Source organism: Vidua chalybeata, chromosome 1 (genome assembly GCF_026979565.1).
Source record: "Vidua chalybeata isolate OUT-0048 chromosome 1, bVidCha1 merged haplotype, whole genome shotgun sequence".
Classification (NCBI taxonomy): domain Eukaryota; kingdom Metazoa; phylum Chordata; class Aves; order Passeriformes; family Viduidae; genus Vidua; species Vidua chalybeata.
This window is the reverse complement of record NC_071530.1, coordinates 137,056,291-137,075,331: the sequence shown is the minus strand read 5'-3', so window position 1 is coordinate 137,075,331 and position 19,041 is coordinate 137,056,291. Positions and strand designations below refer to the sequence as shown.

Below are 19,041 nucleotides of genomic sequence, written 5' to 3'. Positions count from 1 at the left end.
TGTATAATCAGAATTTTGTTGAAATAGCAGAGCTTACTGAAAATTTATAACATCTGTTTCCAATTGCTTTAGTCCTTTACTTTCTAAGAAACTGTTGAAATACTTCAAAGGATCTGGGAAACTCCTCACATGACATTTTCTGCAAGTATGGAGAACTATACTGAGGGAATATATTGCAATTATTACTGAAATAATATTAAATATGGTTGTAATTTAATTACTTTGTATTAAAATTGTGGTTTTTAAAAATATGTTTTTACATTCAATTCTTCCCTTCTTCCTTTCTCATGTCATTAAGATGCTGTTTTCTTCCTGCAAAAAAATGAATCTTTCAATTTTGAAGCTTTTTTGCTTTTAGACTAAGACAAAAATAAGCAAAAAAAATATTCACCAAAGTGCTGACTATTTGTGCTTAATTTTCTACAGCTGTGTTATTTTGTTAACCATGTCAAAACTGTCAGTGGAACATTTCCTAAGCTTGCTGTTAAGCCTAAACCCAGTTGCCATCCATATTTAATCAGGTTAACAGCATAAATCTCAAGCAGGCAGGGTGCTTCAGCATGAATACAAAGACCCATTTAATGAAGTTTCTTTTGTTCAGGTCTGTTGGAACAAAGCACACTGCACCTCTTCTTTTGCAAGCAAATGCCTCAAACTTGGGTTTCCTAAGCCTAGTGTGAAGCTGTACTATGGGTGTTACAGTCAGTGAAATTATTAAAAAAGTGTGAGTATACATAAACTCACTCTAAATTTATATTTTACCCATAATTGTGTTCTTCATCCATTCAGATTAAAAAGGCTGCTCTTTTATTTATCAATATTAGATAGCACTTTTTTATCTTATATGAAACCAGAAAGTGTAAATATATTTTGGTTCTGTTCAGAACATAATAAATTTCTCTGTAGTGTTGGCTACATTATTCTTCTATATTGTTCGTGTACTTTTTGATCAAGTTAAAATATCTGAGTCACATATATACTACAGTTAAAAAGTTTTAGAAATACATGTGGACAGAGGGGAGATTCTCTCAGCAGAATAAGAGCACAGCAAGGAATACAGTTATTCCTATGACAGGAAGCAACAGGTTTGGCTGTGAGGGAACAGACTAAGTTGTTAAATAAAAGAATTTGGAGTCAGGAAGTATGTGCATTTGTAGAGGGATAAATGACTTGTCGTTCCATCCTGAAATTTTCCTATAGGTCTTCATTATGAAAGGAGGACAGGTTCATTATCTTAATTATTTTTTCCTGCCATGTCTGTGACTTTAGGAGTGATGTTTCACACTCTGAAAATATGAGTGACCATATAGAATGGGTGAGATTGTACTTATTGCAATAGCTACAACAAAAGCAATTATTTATCTTTGAGCCATTAGCAATATTAGATTCTAGCTGTTGCCTGTATTTACTATACCTGGAGCTATTAACTCCACGTTTTGATAAAGCTTTTTGTAAAATTAAATGTCAAATTTGAATTTTATTTCTGTTTGACTTTCTATAAGTTCCTAAATTGGGTCTCAGTTACATCTCCCCCCAATTCTAAATGCAAACATTTTTCTTACTTTTACTTATCATGAATATCCACACCCAAGCTAGAACTCTTAAAAAGATATATGACTAAGAGACTTTGATAGCAAATTTCCAGTGCTTGCACTGTGAGCATTTGAGATGTTTCAGTCTTTTTTGTTTGATGAATTTTTGGCACAGAACTTGTCGCTTTTCTCCATGGTTGAGTTCACTTGGTTGCTCCTGTGAGTGCTCTTTACAGGAAATTGTTCTGCTCAATATATACCTTTTTTTTTGTGATATTATACTGGGAAATAGGGCTGATAGTAGTTTGCTTGTTTGTTTCTCTGTTTTCTATGAAGGGATTCTTTGAAAGGCTCGTGGTACCATTCTATGGTGTGCTCATCTTGGCTGCCAGATGCCCGCCAGGCTCATCTGTAATGCTCCTTCCTCAACAGGACAGGGGCAGAAAATATGAAGAAAAAACTCACAAATGAAGATAAGAACAGGGAGATCATTTACTAGTTACTCCCATATGCAAAGCAGACTCAGCTTGGAGAAATTAATAAAATTAACTGCCAATTAAATCAACATAGAATAGTTAAAATAAGAAAAAATCTAAATCAGCACTTTCCCCTCACTGTACGCTATCTCTGCTCCCAAAATCTTACCTTGTAAACTCAATACACATTTGGAGTGGAACCTGAAGGCTTGCACTGAGACTTAAGTCACAGTATGATTCCCATATTTCCATCACTTTCAGGATGTGTGGCTGCCCATCAGGTTAGACTGACATCAGTTAGTGACCTCTATTCTTTCTTATGGAACAGATGGCTTACCCTCTGTGGGATTAAAAAGTGCAGATTTCTATGCTGGGTGCAAGGATATCCTTCTGAGTAATTACTGAAAGGAAGAACCAAAGCAGGGGCAAGTTAATTTGAAGTCCTCAGGCCCTGCTTATGATTGCAATAATTTTCCTATTTGAGAATAATAAGTTTTTTCTTTTTGTGAACTCTGACACTGAGCTTAGTTTTGTGAGGGAAAGATGAGTGTGATTTTTTTCATTGTGGTTTTATAAATTAGTTGATTTTTTTTTTCCTGCTGTTACCTGTTACTATCTCTTTATATAGGTCCTGGCAAGTCATACTGCCTTTCAGGCTATCTAGAACATTTCCAGCTGGCCCCCATTATGTATTGGTATGTGGGGTAGTTCCTGCCCAGAGACATGATTTTGCACTTCCTTTTGTTGAACTTTGTGAGGTTCTTAATGGTCCATTTTTCCAGCCTGTTGATGTCCTTCTTCATGGCAGCATGACCCTCTGGCCTATTAACTGCTCATTCCTTCTCACTCTTGTGGCAAACTTGCTGAGAGTGCAGTCCGCCCCGTCACCTAGATAACCTATAAAGATGCTAAAGAAAGCTTGTCCCAGTATTGACCCCTGAGATACAGCATGAGTTATTGGCCCCTAACAAGACTTTGTGTCACTGTTAGCCATCCTCTCAGCCCAGTTTCATCCTGTTTTCAATCCACCTTGCTGTCTGCTGAGCCCACACATCAACAGTTTGTCTGTTAATATTGTGACAATGCCAAAGGCCTACCTGAAGTCCAGGTGGAAAATATCCATTGCTTTTCTTTTGGCCATCAGGCGAGTCATTTAATTACAGAAATCTATCAAAGTTTGTCAAGCATGACTTCCCCTTGGTAAAGCCATGCTGACTACTCCTGATGATTTTCTTGTCCTTAATTTTCCAGGATTAGCTGCTCCACAGTAGCAGTAATATTAAATAAAATTATACCTAGTATAAATAATTTAAATAAAATGATAGCTGAGTCTTATAATAAATGGTTGATTCAATATATTTTCCTTCTGAAACTATTCTTCTATAATCAAATGCATGATAACAATTATTTTGATGGAGGGACCTGTGATTCTATGCAAAATTATGGCAATAAAGCCGATCAATCAGACAGTGGCATTTCCTTAGCTTGTACCATCAGACATAAATGCCCATTATTTACTTACTGGGAAGTATTCAGACATCCTTAGCACAAAAGCAATTAACCATCCTGAGGACAGATGAGGACACTCAGATACAAACCAGATGTATTTTCTTCTCCTTGGCTAATTTCACTTCTACAAGTGACAAAGGCAACCAGACATCATTAGGAGTCTTTAGGTTGCTTTTTTTCTTGCTAGAGTAACAGTGAAAAATGGAGAAAATGGGTATCTTGTGAATATTTTTCAGTGAGGTGGATTTCTTATGTGTTGTTCTTATAATATGTAACTGCAAAAGAACAAATTAAACTATTGTTATGTTACACAACAGTCTTAGATATGTTACATTCTTGGAAGGATGCTTTAATTAATATTTATTCCTTAATGTTATCTAATATATAGCTCATTTAAGCTGTATCTTAGCTTAATACTTAACTACACTTGTAAGGAGAAAAGATTCATTACATCTACAGAAACGTCATAATTATTTTACTGGTAGAACGCCCCATTTTATGGAGTGAAAATGTTACTATACATCTGAAAATATTTTTAGAGTTACATTTGCATTGGACGACTCAGGATAACAGATGCACAAGTACATGCAATTTTGTATCTTTACTCTTCCCTTCAGAAGCATCTCTGAGGAACATATACTTGCCTCTGTTACACACCATTCTTCTTTGGATGGTTTGAAATTATTAAAAGTTGAGTACTTCACCTGGAACACTACCTTCTTTGTAAAACCTTCAGGGAGGTAATTTCATCAGGAACTAGATACACATATTGAACAACTGTCTGGAAAATCTGCTGTCTGGAACACATCCTTCTGAGCATACTCTCTCTGAAAAGCTGTAGGAAGTTCTCAAAGTAGTCATTAGCTATTCAGGAAAACTTTTTCCCATTTTACTTCTGAGCTGATGTTTTGCTCGAAGTGTGGGTTCTAAAGGAGATATTCCAAGGCACCGAAGGAAGGAAGGAACACCTACAGAAATTTGTTAGAAATTAGATCTCTGCTCCCAATGATTCCTTTGAAAAATTTTTTTACAAACTAATTGGAAACCAAAGTACCTAATTACAATTTTCAGAAAATAATTTTCCAAATAGGACTTTTCTTTTTTCCCTGTAGAGACTGGATAATACTTATTAGTTTTACTGCCTCTTATTACTCTTATTACTATGTCTGTCTAGATTTATAATTTCAGTTTAAATCAGGCATTCAAACTTGTTCATTGTTTTTTGGGTTAATAAATAGCAAGAGCAGCCAGGATGTAGAGAGACTTTTGCCTTCTGTTTAGCTACTTCTTAATTTTATTTTTTTTTAGGTAATAGTGCACAGGTCAGCATATTTTATTTTTAATTAAAAAAAAAACAGGTGCAGGTTTTTTATAAAGTGTGTATATGGAGGAAGAGAAAATACAAAATTCCTTTTTCCTCACAGTAGTATATAAGGATGTATTTAATAATATCCTCTGGAACAAATTTCAAGATATTATTAGCCTATATCAGAGCAATTGTAGCAGTCTAACACCTGCTGAATTTATCACAAATGCTATTATAAAGGTACAAAACTTTTAGAGACTACTGAGTATCTCTTTCTAAAAAAATAAAATATAGTAATTAATATATTGCTTAATTTTAAGATATTCTTCTCAGTTCTGAAGCCATACAGATGCATATCTTATATCATCAGTTGACTCATTATGTGTGAAATGATAGCTCAAGACAGGTGGCAAAATATCTGTGATGGAATCTTTGAAATTTTCTTCTTTTGCCTTCCAGAACCAACTTTTGGTAGTAGTATAATCCTTTTATCGAGAATCTTATAGCTCAGACATATCATTGATAAATATTTTTGTTCATAATATTGTTCCCTGATGTTATACCTTGTTATTTGAAAATATTTCGTGGTCCCTTATTTTTTTCTATTCAGCTTTGAAAGAGACTGTGGGGCAGTGGATAAATGCAATAAATGCATAAATATATTATAGCATGATCAATGTTTGCATACATCAATAAAACCCATGGATCTTATTTCATTTATATTAATGCTTTAGTCTTGCTCTGGGAAACTGGAAAAACAGACTTTACTGGAATATATAGATCAAGAAAAATACTTGTCCCTGCACTTCTGATTGCCATGCATCTACTAACCAGATCAATAGCACACTTTAGTAATGCTATTCTGATTTAAAAATATGTAGAATAAATCAATAAATCATCACAGTTTTCCTTGAAGTGTTTATTCTTATGAACAACAGACTAAAAAGTAAAAAAACTCTAAGGTTTTACTGTAATAATAAGCTGATTCAAGGATACTACCCAACTTTGGTTTGCCATTTATAGATTTTTCAGAAAAATTAGCAAAGACGCTGTTAGATAACTGGTAAAAGCAGATTTCTTGGAAAGTTTATTAAAAATTTTTAAGTTATTTACTCATCTTACCCAAATTTCAATTTTTGTTTTGAAAGGTTCCATTTCATAACAATCAACTTTAAATGCTGATATCATCAAAAAAACTTTTCACTGTTCTAAAGGGAATAATCAATATTATGAGTACTGCAAATCTGACTGACTTTGGATGTGATCTAACTAAAGCTGACATTGTAAAACAAGGACTCTGAAAACATAGCCTTAAGACTACTTATTTTCTTGCTCATTGGCATATTTGGAAGGATTTGAAGTACATTTTACATTGTACATTGTGTATGTACTTTGCATGTCAAAGGATGAAATTCCAAGAAGTATACAGGGTTTATTTTTACAGTAGAAATATGTAAAGGCTTGTACAGTACATGTGTAATACATTAGTTTACTGTTGGATATTGATAGCTCTGCTGTTTCTATATGTTACTTTTGCTCAATTTGTGCAAGTTCCCTTAAACCTAAATATCTTCAATATCAGGTGACAAGCACATTTGTTAAATAAATGGCAAGTTACTTTACCAATTCCAAAGTTTGTGCTGTAAATCATGTAAGGTTATGTTAAACCTAAGTTTGAAATGGGTTGTGTATTAACTGTTACATGCAGCTCATTTACCTTTTAATGACCTGGAGTTATGAAATACTTCATTGATACTATAGAATGCTTAGAGTAGGCCTTAGCAACTGGTTTAACCCTCTTCCAGCAGGGGTATGCATGGTAAACAAAATGATTTACTGTCTCAAGGAAAAATATTTTACTTTTTACTGTACATAAAATATGCTTCTATTTGGTGACTGCTGTTGCTGATTTTAATTTACTAGTGTAAATTTTGCACAAAGAAGAAGCATTTTCTAATTTTCAGTTGAATCAGAAACTTTTAAGAAGAAATCCAGGTAATAGATTCACAAGAATAAGATTATCAAATGTTAATATTTCAAATTACTTATAGTCAGTTCCTATAACATATTTTTAAATATAATCTAACATTTTTGAAGTCTTCAATGACATCATTGCTTCTTATAGTCTTAAAATGTGACTGCTTCACAGAATATGATACAAGACAAATGCAGACTATGCTATGCTCATGTGGCTTTACAGTTTTCCATGACCTACCTATTACCACAGTTTTAGATAAATTACAAAGACAGCAAGACAATAATCTTGTAATTAAACATCCTTCTCTGAAAAATATTAATGGAGAAGAAAATTATAAACTTTTTAAATGTACGTCTCTTTTGATTAAAAATAAAAAAAAGCTCTCTTTATCATAGAAAAGAACTTCAGATTGTAGAAAAGTGAGAGATTATATCAGAGCAGCCAGATTAGAACTGAGTCATCAATAATTTAGATATTCACTACAGACAAGTGGAAAGATTGAAGCTGAAGCCTATTCTTTGAACAAAAAAAATCAGTTTTTATTATTTTTTCATGTTCCACAATATTCCTTAATGAGACACATATTTTTCAGAGAGTTCTCTTACTTTTTATTTGTGAGCATTGTTAAAAAAGAATGACAAAGATCTTACTTTTCTGCAGTGAAATAAAGAAAAATTTTTTGTCATTCCTAATTGAAAAAAAAACATACCTTGAAACTGATATTTTCCTTAACCTCTGTCTTTTCCTCTGATGAAATACACATCACAAGGGATACTGTTGATTGTGCTAAAGAAAATCTCTTTTAGCTTTCTGACTCAACTTAAGAAGACAAGTACTTCAGTTACAAAGGAACAGATGCCTTGCATCAATTTGGTGGTACTCAACTAATATAAAATATCTAGAAGGATATTAATTTTAAAAAATATTACCATTGCACTTACAAAAAAAATATCTAATAATGAAATTAGTTTTCTTCATGTGTTTAATGGAAAACAGGATTACGATATCTGATCATGAATTAGTTATACAATTTTTATACTATCTTCTTTTTCTTCTTATTATGCGTATAGTATTGATGGTTTTGCTGCAATATTATTTCAAAATGTACTTTACTCTTCATAAATGAAATATGCATTCAAGTTGAATTGAATACTAACATTATTTGCCCATGTTTTATTGTGGAGTTTTCTGTTCTGATGTAACTGCAAATTTAGTTGCACAGAATTTAAAAGTAGACGAAAAATAACAGCTTTTTTGTTTGGTGGGTTTGGAGATTTTTGGTTTTGCTTGGCTGGTTTTTTAAGTACTGAGTGAAATATGTGTCAGCTTTAAATATAGTTATGGATTTCAGTTTAAATTCTTATGTCTAGTGTTACAAATTTTGTGGCTAGAGCAGCACAAAATACCCAGAATATTTTTTTTAGACTAAGAAGATTAAGAAGATTTATGTGTGGTTTTCTCCTCTATACTCAATTAGAACAAATCAGCTGCTTGCCTACACAATTTTCCACATCCTTTCCATCTACACCCTCTTAACTCTCTGTACTTGACTGCAGTCGCTGGAGTATGGCACACATACATGTACACACATATACATGCACACACAGGCATTTATATATGTGAATATGCCAAACTGGCTGTTCTTCAGTGTACTTATATCACCACTTACACCTGTAAAGGAAAGTGTCTCTCCTCCTTTTGGAACAAATTGCAGTCCTTGGAACATACGTCAGTTTTCCAGCTTGCCTGTACTGGCTTTTGCACATAGAAACACGTCTTTTTCAATTACCAGAACCCAAGTGTAACAAAGGAACAGGAGCTTTCAAGGACATGATAATAATCCATCAGAATGGCATCCACATCTTTAAACACAAATGCTCTCCATTCTCAATTATAACTGTAATAAAAGATGATTTATTACAGTATTAAAATTCTTACATATAAGTATTCTGTCATTTTTATCCATATGAAATTTTGAGGAACTATACATGGGTAAAAACAATGTGCTTATTTTCTTCTTTTCTTTTCTTTTCTTTTCTTTTCTTTTCTTTTCTTTTCTTTTCTTTTCTTTTCTTTTCTTTTCTTTTCTTTTCTTTTCTTTTCTTTTCTTTTCTTTTCTTTTTTCTTTTTCCCTTTTTTCATTATTTTCTTTAAAATTTGCTGAAATTTTTATCCTTCAGCAGAAATATGCATAGAGCAATTTAATTTACAGAATAGTAAAAGTAGCCCTGATTCTGATAGTTGTATTTTACTCAACTTCATGAATGAAGATAATTACTTTTACCTTTCATGCCTCTTTATCCTACTTGAGCCAGATTATACATGTCAGGATTAAATTGTATTCTTCACCTTCACTGCATTTAGTCAATGATGAACAATTATTTAGTTGCTATTTTTAGACAGTGGTACTGCACATAATGCAATTATTTATTTTGCCCTTTGAGTATATTCTAATAAAAATGTAATGTGATTACCCACAACTGTAATAAACATGTAACAACTACATAAATAAGTGGAATCATGGTGCTTTAAGGAGGTCATCAGAGTGATGATACCTAAAGGGTTATTATAATTCATACTTCATGAATCAAAACCTTGGGGTTAATTACACTAATTTATTGTGAAATATGCTAAACTTACATGCAGTTATTAATTGGAAGATCGCTTTTATTTACACTGCTGAAAAGCTTAATTTACAGACTTATCTCTCAAGTACAATTATTTATTTCTAAAATATATTCACTTATTTTATTTTGTAGGTTATTCAGATAAATTTTGAAGAATTTGATCTGGAGATTGGCTATGACACACTGACAATTGGTGATGGAGGAGAAGTGGGTGACCCTAAAACTGTACTTCAAGTGTAAGTCTTTTACATTTACAGTTCATGTACATTGAAGAATGTCATTAATGTGTTTCGATGAGACTAAATAGTTATTCAAATCAGATAAGTCTGAACAAAAACTAAGTGAGCTTCTAAAATTGCTAAAGGTGACAGTTTAAATATATTGCTATATGTTTACTGTTCTGAAGTCAGAAGGAGATGACCTAGACATCACAAAGGAAAAAGATGAACTCAAATCAGAAGATTGAAAGGTGTGGTGTGGACACTTATATTTAGATATGTAAATTTTAGGAACTATTTCACTTCCTTTTGTGTGCTCTCAAAAGTGTATAAGAACATAATTAAAAATAGATATATGGACAACTTGTGCACAAATTTTACAGTCCCCTAGCAAGGTTAGCATGACAAAAGATGTACTATAGTGTCTTGACCTTAATTTGCTGATTGACTATTACAGATAACTCAGAAGAGCAAGTTAACATAGTGAAGAAAATTACTACAGAGAAAGGCTGAATAGGTTGTTACCTAAACCACATTTTGCAAACCAGCACTGAGTATTGAATAGATTTTTATCATTCACGGACATTTTTCTAGAATGGTTGAGCCCAGATATATAATATTCTTAGCAATCATTGGTTAACTTAAAATCCATATTTCTCAAATACTTAGCTTGTGTCAATAATACTAACAATTGTCTCAAGAAGACAAATCCAGAATTTTATTAGTTTGTAAAATTTTCAAGACAGTGTTCAGTGATTCTGTTTGTTCCACAGTGACTTGAAAATATGCAGAACACTGTAATTAGGCCTTATAATGAATCATTTTATATAACTCTAGTTCTAGTCTGAATAAATCAGTCATGTAGGAGAAATTAATGTCTTTTAAAGTACATTACATTTACTTTTTCAAATCTGAGTCAATTTTATTAAAAAAAAAAAAAGTGATCTAATACTTAAAAACCGTAATTTGCCTGTAAGGGATTACCTGCTATTTGAAAAATATTTTTTAAAGGCCAAATAATATTTAGCTGTTACTTTTAAATTAACTGACCTTTCAGAAAACACCTGATGTTATAATTAGTTCAAATGAGTTAATAACTGAAACACAGATAAGAATATGATACAATTTTAGTATAAAATATATTTAATCATAAAACAAAATAATAAAATTAGGATTCTTTAGAATGACAATCCCTGCAGCATATTTATTGGAAATGCATTAAAAAAAATTACATATTATAGTTTTCCATTATTCATCATAAGAATGATATCAAGAATTAGCTTCATTTGAGTACACTAAACCCAAGCTTTGCCTCTTTTTCTGTCCTAATTTTACCTCATTCATATTAGTAATTGCAAAACTTCAAACAGAACATACATTTTTACTAAGATTTACAGATTTTTCTAATTAATTCCCTTTAGATTTATCCTCCAGAGGGTAGATTATCTGGCCTTCTATTTTTAATTGGTTTTGTAATCATTCTATCCTTTCTGTTTTGTTCTATTTTGTTTAATAACTTTATTAATGGTCTGGACAAGGGGTTTGAGTGCGCCCTCAGTAAGTTTGCAGATGACACAAAGTTGGACAGGAGTGTCCATCTGCTGGAGGGTAAACACAGAGCTGAAGCTCATGGGTCTGTAGTTCCCTGGATCTTCTTTTCTCTCAGGATTGATGTTTTCTTCCTTCCTTCTTGTAACCATGTGACTGCCATGACTTTTCCAGTGATGGAGAGTGACCTGGCAACAACATCAGCTAGTTTCCTTATGATCCTGGGATGCATGTCATCAGGACCCATAGACTTGTGACTTTTCAGTTTCATCGAGTGGTCTTGAACCTGCTCTGTGCTTACAGTACAAGTTACCTCTCTCCCCTAAATCCCATGTAGAGGATCGAGGACTTGAGAGAAAGCTGACAGCCAGTGAAGACTGAGGCAAAGACCTCTCTGAAGTACCTCAGCCTTCCCCATATCTGTTGTCAACAGTTCTCCCCTCTCACTTATCAGGAGAAACACTCTGGCGTTTTTTTGTCAGAAGGATTGGACATTGTTCCAATGTCAAGTACTGGAAGAGACTGTCCAAGGTGGTGTTGCAGTTAGCATCCCTGGAGGCGCTCAGATGTGTAGATGTGATGTATAAGGACATGGTTTAGTGGTGGACTCAGCAGTGTTGGTTTAACTGTTGAACTTGATGATCTTACAGGTCTTTTCCAACCTAAGTATCTGATTTCAGGATTATTATTCATTAAAAGACCAGTATTTGGCCAGGTATTTATGGTGCAATTGCTTTAGGATAATGCAGTCTCTTCATGGATTACAAATGAGTTAATTGCTACCACTAATAAATTTGAGATGCGTGGACGTACTGTTATTTCTACTTTTTTAGCAGTACTAATAATTTAAAAAATATTGCTGATAATGCTAGAATTCAGTTGCAGCTATTCTTAAATTCCTAAACTATATGGAGTATTCTCTCATGTGGAAAGAACCTTTATTAAGTGCCAATTTATAAAATCTTATTAAAGTTTAACTAAAGTATTGTTAATAAATTATAGTAATGCATTAAGGCAAAGTGCAATAATATTTTATATTTTGAGTAACATGGTAGAACAGTCTGCCCAGATTGTATTTCACTGAAGATGTTAGGATTTCATAAAAGTATCTCTGATGATGTATCTTAGGTTGGGGAGAAATGATGGAATTACACTATTAAAAATGTCACAAATATAAAGAATACTGAGTATTTTTAAATTAAAAAAGTTAATTAGAATTGTGGAGTGTTAACATATAATAAAAGAATCTGTTCTGTAAATAACTAGGTAAATAATTTTAAAGAATTATTATTATGAAGATCCTGGAAAAGCAAAAAATACCCCATTAATTTATGGGGGTTTAATATTAAGTAACATTATACAATAAACCACAATAAGTATATTTTTTGTTTACCCATAGAATCGTTATCCTGTGATCAGAAGTATCAATGGTAAAGTTATTAGGGTTAAAATGCATAAAAATATTACACAGAAGATGAAAGATAATTAAATACTGTAAAAACCATGTAAATCTTTTCTCCTATGAGCCATGCAGACTTTGTCTGAGATATGATGCATAGCTAATAAATCAGCTGTTGTATAATTTAATTTTTGGGTTTTAAATTTTAAAATAATTATCTTTCCCCTGGAAAATTGCTAAAGAACATTGGTTTAAATGTGTCTCGTTTACGTGTTAATAATGTGAAAACATTTATCAGGGTTAATCAAGAAACTTATCCAAGTGTTTAATCTGCTAGTTTTACTGGGCACTGCTTGATAGGAAGGTTGAGAAGCAAAAACGGAAGTTAAGTGGCATTTCAATAGAATTAAGCTTCCTAAATTGATAATTGCAGTCCTGATTATTCCTATTCTGTTGATGTTAATCACAGTAAGAGCTAAACTCCAAAGCCCTTTCAGTACTTGCCATTAAGTTGCCCTGGGTGCCTGTGATTCTGAGCCTGTATATCCATGCACCCAGCAATGTGACAGTCTGCTCCAGCCTGGTGAGCCTGGCAGCCAAATGAACTTAAACCTGATTGCTATAATATTTTAATGTGTTTGAAAAGATGACTGATATGATGGCATTCTTAGTGCTTTCCTATGAAACTAAAATGCAAGGTGGAGCACTGTTAAGTGTTATTACCAAGGGATAGAAGGGAAGAGGGCAAATAAATGGTGACTCCATACATCAGTCACAGCATTTTTTCAAGACGTTTGGAAGTTTGCTTTCAGCAGCTTGGTCTGACAATTGCTGCAGGCGACTTTTAATGCAATATCCATCTAGGCACTGGTTCCTGTAACATACCTTTTGAAAATCCATCATAAAAATTGTGAAATTTAATCTTTTAGTGTGTTTGCTGTGTTGGGTGTGCATGTGTCCAATCTCATATTTCAGGTTGTCTTCAGCAAATGGAGAGTGTCACAATCTTCTGAATGTCCTCCAGCCCAGTCTTCAGTATACTCTCTCAGGGGGAGAATATATGTCACTAGGATGTGGGAGGAGTAGTTCTGGAGTTGTAGAGGAAGAAGTGGAAAACACCCTGCTGAGTGTTGTAACTGTTAAACTGTTTAACAAAAAGGGAGACATCATAATCACATACTTCCATTTCTACTGCTGTCAGTGTTCACTACTCAGCTCTTAAAAGGGAACATGTACTTCCAGGAGAGGAATCTAGGTACTGAATCCAGGGTAGAGGAACCTACATAAACCCCCAGAAGGACAAAAAGAATAATTCTCCACTGCAGTCTTTTATTATTTTCTTAAACATCTTTCTTCATATAATATAATAATGTTTATTCTTTTCTGGATCTTATTGCTCTGTGGTCCATTCCTAAACACTTTACAGTGATCTCTAAGGACTTAAAAAATAGATCAACAAGTGATTTTTGTGTTCCCTTGATTTTTTCTTTTTTTTTTTTTCAAAAATGTATTTTCATTTTTTTCCCTCCTGTAGTATTTATTTGGAAAGTATTTCTTGTAAAAACTATGGATGAAAAAAAGGTATTTATAATTAATTTCAGATAATGGAAATGGTGAACATTTTGATGGAGGTTTATCACAGAATTTATTCTGACACAACAGAGAGATGAATATTCTCAATGCCCTTAATATTCAAAATACATACTGTCAGTCACCAGTGACAATTACAAAACTCTGTTAGCCATTACATCAGTGTGGTTTCTCAGAAACATCCTGTTAATCTACTAATTTGGCAAAGACTGAACTCACTGAAGACACTTTCCCTTAGTGCAGGAATGAGCAGTTAATATGTTATTTTGGCCAGGCATTTACTTGTTCAGTTCTGGCAAGAGTCTTTCTAGTAGCTCCATCTGTGAACACAGATGTGGGAAACAGACATTTTTTTTTTTTTTTTCCCCACATCAGACTATTTAATACAGAAGGAAACTAAAAAAGACCAGAGGGAAGAACTAAAATTAACTGTAAAATGCTTTTAAAATTCCATTTTAAGTTTCAGCTAGCTTTAAACATGGTTAGAAGTTAAAAAAAATGAACAATTTTAACTGCTATACAGTACTGTGCTTGTGATCCACTTTAGAAGAATGAAAAATATCTGGAAACTTTTCAGCATTTCATTTCAGATAATAAACTATAACCAAATTTGAGACAAAATTTTGGGAAGAAAATGCAATATAATATAAAACTGCAGCTTTCACAACATTTCCTTATTGCTATCACACTGTTCATTCAGTAAATAGAATCAACAGTTAAAATTACGCTGATTTACAAATTTTTGCAAACAATTTAAAAACATTTTGCAAAAATTAAAAAAAAAACAGAAAATCAAGAAAATCAAGTTAATTCTTTCAATTAATCAGCACCCTGTAACAGTAGAAGGTTTTAAAGTTGTGATATTTGTTAGTTTTCTTAATGACGGAATAGACAACAGCTGATTCTTGTCAGGCTGTTCTTCCTTTGTTGTAGAAAAGGTGATGAGAGGAGGTGAGAGAGTGCAAGGAACACATGAGCCTTCATAATAATATTGCTACTTAAAAATAACAGCTTTCTTTTAAATATGGAAGGCATGTATTTCAAAGTGGGTAGTTGCGTACTAGAAAAATCAAAGAATCACTCTAATGCTTCATTATAGGCTTCTAATGCCATTGATATTCCTTCATATACCTGAGTAATGGACACTGGATTGTCAGATAAGGTTAAGGATTAGGGAAGTCATATTTCTTTCTGGAGTAGGAACTGAAAGAGAGATGAAATATTTCAATACAACATAAATAGTAGTTGCATGTGTTTATAGACTATTATCAAATTTCGGGTCATTGGAAATGTGAGAGCTGTCTTGGCTGGCCAGCCAGTAAATAACTAATTTAGCGTGTGCTGAATGAAATGAATTTAAAAGTAAACATTAAAAAAATTCTTGGCAGTTATTTAGTTTTCTTACGAAAAGAAAAAAAAAATCTCCTTACTTAATGCTTAATGGCTTTACAGAAATTTTCTTCTATCTATAGGTTAACCGGGAGCTTTGTACCAGACTTAATTGTGAGCATGAGCAATCAGATGTGGTTGCACCTTCAAACGGATGAAAGTGTGGGCTCAATTGGTTTCAAGGTTAACTACAAAGGTAATGACATCACTGGAAGCAAATGTAATGGTGTACCAAAAATTAGAACAATATTATGGAATCTTTTTCTTTCATATTAATGAGTGGATGCATTCTAGTTCCAGTTCTGTCAGTTTTAAAAAGAGGAAAATATAAGCTGAATTGTAAAAAAAAAAAAAAACCAAAAACCTTAAAGGTATTATGTTACATGAAACTCCACATATTTTGTTTGATGTTTTGTTACAGCAATTGAGTTTTGGCATATAACTTTACTCTTATTTTCTATTATTTAATATTGACAACTATTAAAGTGAAATAATTCTGTGATTATTTAAAGATGAATGAGTAAAAAAAACCTGAATAATTCCTACATTCTTTTGAAAATTAATGCTTATCATAACATAAAAAAAACACTGCAAGTGAACAACTTGAATTACTGCTAAGTTTTGAGCCAAGACAAAGAAAAACCTAATAATGTTGTCATTTTTTGGTCTTAACGTGCATAATGCACTATATAAACAATCTGTTGCTATTTGGTACTTCTGGAATGACATTCAGTTTTTTATAGACTGTTTTTATAGGAACAGAAAAATCAAAAAAAGCTAAAGTGCAACATATATATACATACAGATGCATTTCTGTATTATTAAAGAATTAGGGGTTTTTAAATATTACTTTTAACATAGATGTAAGTCTTTTTTACAAGAACTTTATTAATTGCATGGTTTCTGTCTAGCAGAAAAAAACAGATAATTAGAAAGTATGATTATTCATCAGAAAATGAGAGAGGAGAGGCAAAAGTTAAACCAGTGACTGTGTGTATTAGAAATGGAGTTGATGTTGCTGAGAATCAGCAGTAAGTGAATGAGTATATTGTGTATAAACCGGCACAATAGTTTGTGTGTTTTTTTTTTTCCCATAACTTTCCCGTAATGTAAAGTAAAGCTCTATAGTGGTATGGTGCAAGTGCACTTGTGCACTCTTGATATTCATATCTAGTGGACTAAGATAGGAAGATCTTAGTACTTTGCTTAATGGTAATCATTAAGACCTAGGATTTCCACATTCAGAGTATTGAAAGAGGAAAGAGAATGATTAGTATAAGCAAGTTTAATAATTTGTAAATACAGCAAAACTAGAACCATATTTGAGTGGAAAAAGATGAGTTTTAGATCTGAACTCTAACTTGCAGAGCTTAAGTTGTCGATTTTTTATTTACATAATTCTTTCCTGATAAAATAATTTTACTTGCAATAGTTTTAGTTTGAAGAAGACAGAGGATTATTGTCTATTCTTATAAGCTATGTCTTCTTTTATTCATGAGTTACATTTATTCTTAGAAGCTATAGTTCTGCAAGAATAAAATTAATTGAATATGAATAGGTAGAAGGGTACAGAAAAGGTGAACATTCACAACAGCATCTCCATATAATCAACCTTGTGATTGTATGCCTAGATATTGAATCTATTTCTCTCTTGCCCTACAATGGTAATTTATGTTAGTTCACTAAATAACACTTGAATGCAGCAAACACACAATGAATAGGTGCTCTGTGGTGTGGTTGTGGGGGGGGATTGCCTTTTTTTTCCTCCTTTTGTATTGGTCTGAGTTTATTTTGTGGTATTCCCCACCACCACCTTGCTGCCAATCCAGAGTATGGGATAATTTTTTTATCTAAGTTGCCTTCATTTTGATCCCTGAGAGGATGTGTTCATTAGACATCTCAGAAATTGGGCAATGGTCATAAAATAAAATGGAAAGTGTATCAAAGTTGCACAAAATCTGAGACAAACAAATTTATGGCATAGCCTTCAAAGAAACCCATTTTTCTGAGATCAAATTTTGCAGAATTGTGAATTTATTTTGATTCACAAAAAACTTTTATAATCTAGCAATTGAATATTATAGTTCCTGGAAAACTATATATGAGAATATAAAGTGTAATAGCTTTCATACACACTTGTCTCCATTTGTAACTTTGGTCATGTATGAAAGATTAAATACAAGATATTCCTTATACAGTCTTTCAACATAAACTGTATGACAAAAAAATTTGGGATTAACAAATAATGTAAATAATAATGGTGTAAATTAGTAGGAAAAGATGCTGTGGGGAATTAAATCAGTCATGTAAACATAGTGAAAAATGGCTTTATCAGCATCATGTGGGAAAGCTGAACTTCTGTTTAGGTCAGATTTGAGTCTCCTGAAACAGGCAAAACTAACCTCAGGGCAGTCTTCTTCTGTTAGGTCCTGATATCACACCCTCAGTTTCTGTGCTGTGGCCAAATCTGAGGGAAATTTTTCTCTTTTGGTGTATCTTTTATTTTTTCCTCTATTTTTTAAAAACTCTTAAATCAGCAGGTTCTCCTGATAGTTTTGCCTCCTATTAGGACAAAAACTGTTTATTCAAACATCAGGCATACTCCAATCTAATTGCACAAGAAAATAAAGTTGAAGAAGGTTACATTGACTAAAGTGCAATGATAGGTTTAAGTAGAGGACTACTTAAGATGCCAAGCTAAATAGCAGTGCTGGTAAAAAGTGAATTTGAAGCAAAGTAGACTTGCTTGTCCACTTTTCCACAATGATGATCTAACTTTAGGATATGGGATTTACACTCTGACATCCAGTATTTCAGAAGATTTCTTACGTTCATCTTACTTCAAACACTATGGCTTGTGCCTGAGTTCTTGGGATACTAGTGAAGCCTGGGGCAGCTGTCTGGAGTTTGTGACCCACATTTCATCTTATTTTCCTAGCAGTAAGCACTGAGTTTCAGACACATCTGAGGTTTTTTGTTGCAGATGGCACAGAGATATTTTTCCATGACTAACTGCCCAACAGCGATTGCTTTTCTATTGGTGACAGAACATTGAATTATCTGAATCCATTGTTAGACCCCATGTCTAGAAACATGAATTTAAATGTGTAAAATAAGAAACATTTGCCTTAACACAGACTTCAGGAAGGTCTCATTTTGACAAACTGGTAAAGTAGCTTTTCTATGAAACATATGCCTTCATGTTCATTCTACCAAGAGAAAAATATAGCTTTAATTCTTGCTGTTCTTATTATTGGCTAATTAAAAAAAAAAAAAAAAAAAAAAAAAAAACAAAAAAAAAAAAAAAACAAAAAAAAAAAACCTAAACCTCAGTGAGACTGTGGACAGTTTCATTGTGTAGTTCTGGATTTCACAAGACAGTTGATATGTTTCTTTAGTTAAATACTATGAAATTCCCCTTTTGTGAGGATGGGGGAAGTAAAGCTTTTCTGCTTTCTGCACGTCAAAA

General features: G+C 32.8%; 1 protein-coding gene across 3 annotated transcripts in view; it reads left to right on the top strand.

The window, feature by feature from the left end:
* The window catches only part of CSMD3 (CUB and Sushi multiple domains 3), a 587,056-nt gene that overhangs the window by 272,217 nt on the left and 295,798 nt on the right, over window positions 1-19,041 (top strand). For all 3 annotated transcript variants that reach the window (XM_053944919.1, XM_053944910.1, XM_053944900.1), the window contains 2 exons: window positions 9,561-9,664; window positions 15,656-15,768. In XM_053944919.1, coding sequence (XP_053800894.1) covers window positions 9,561-9,664; window positions 15,656-15,768 — 217 coding nt within the window. The remainder of the gene's footprint in view (window positions 1-9,560; window positions 9,665-15,655; window positions 15,769-19,041) is intronic.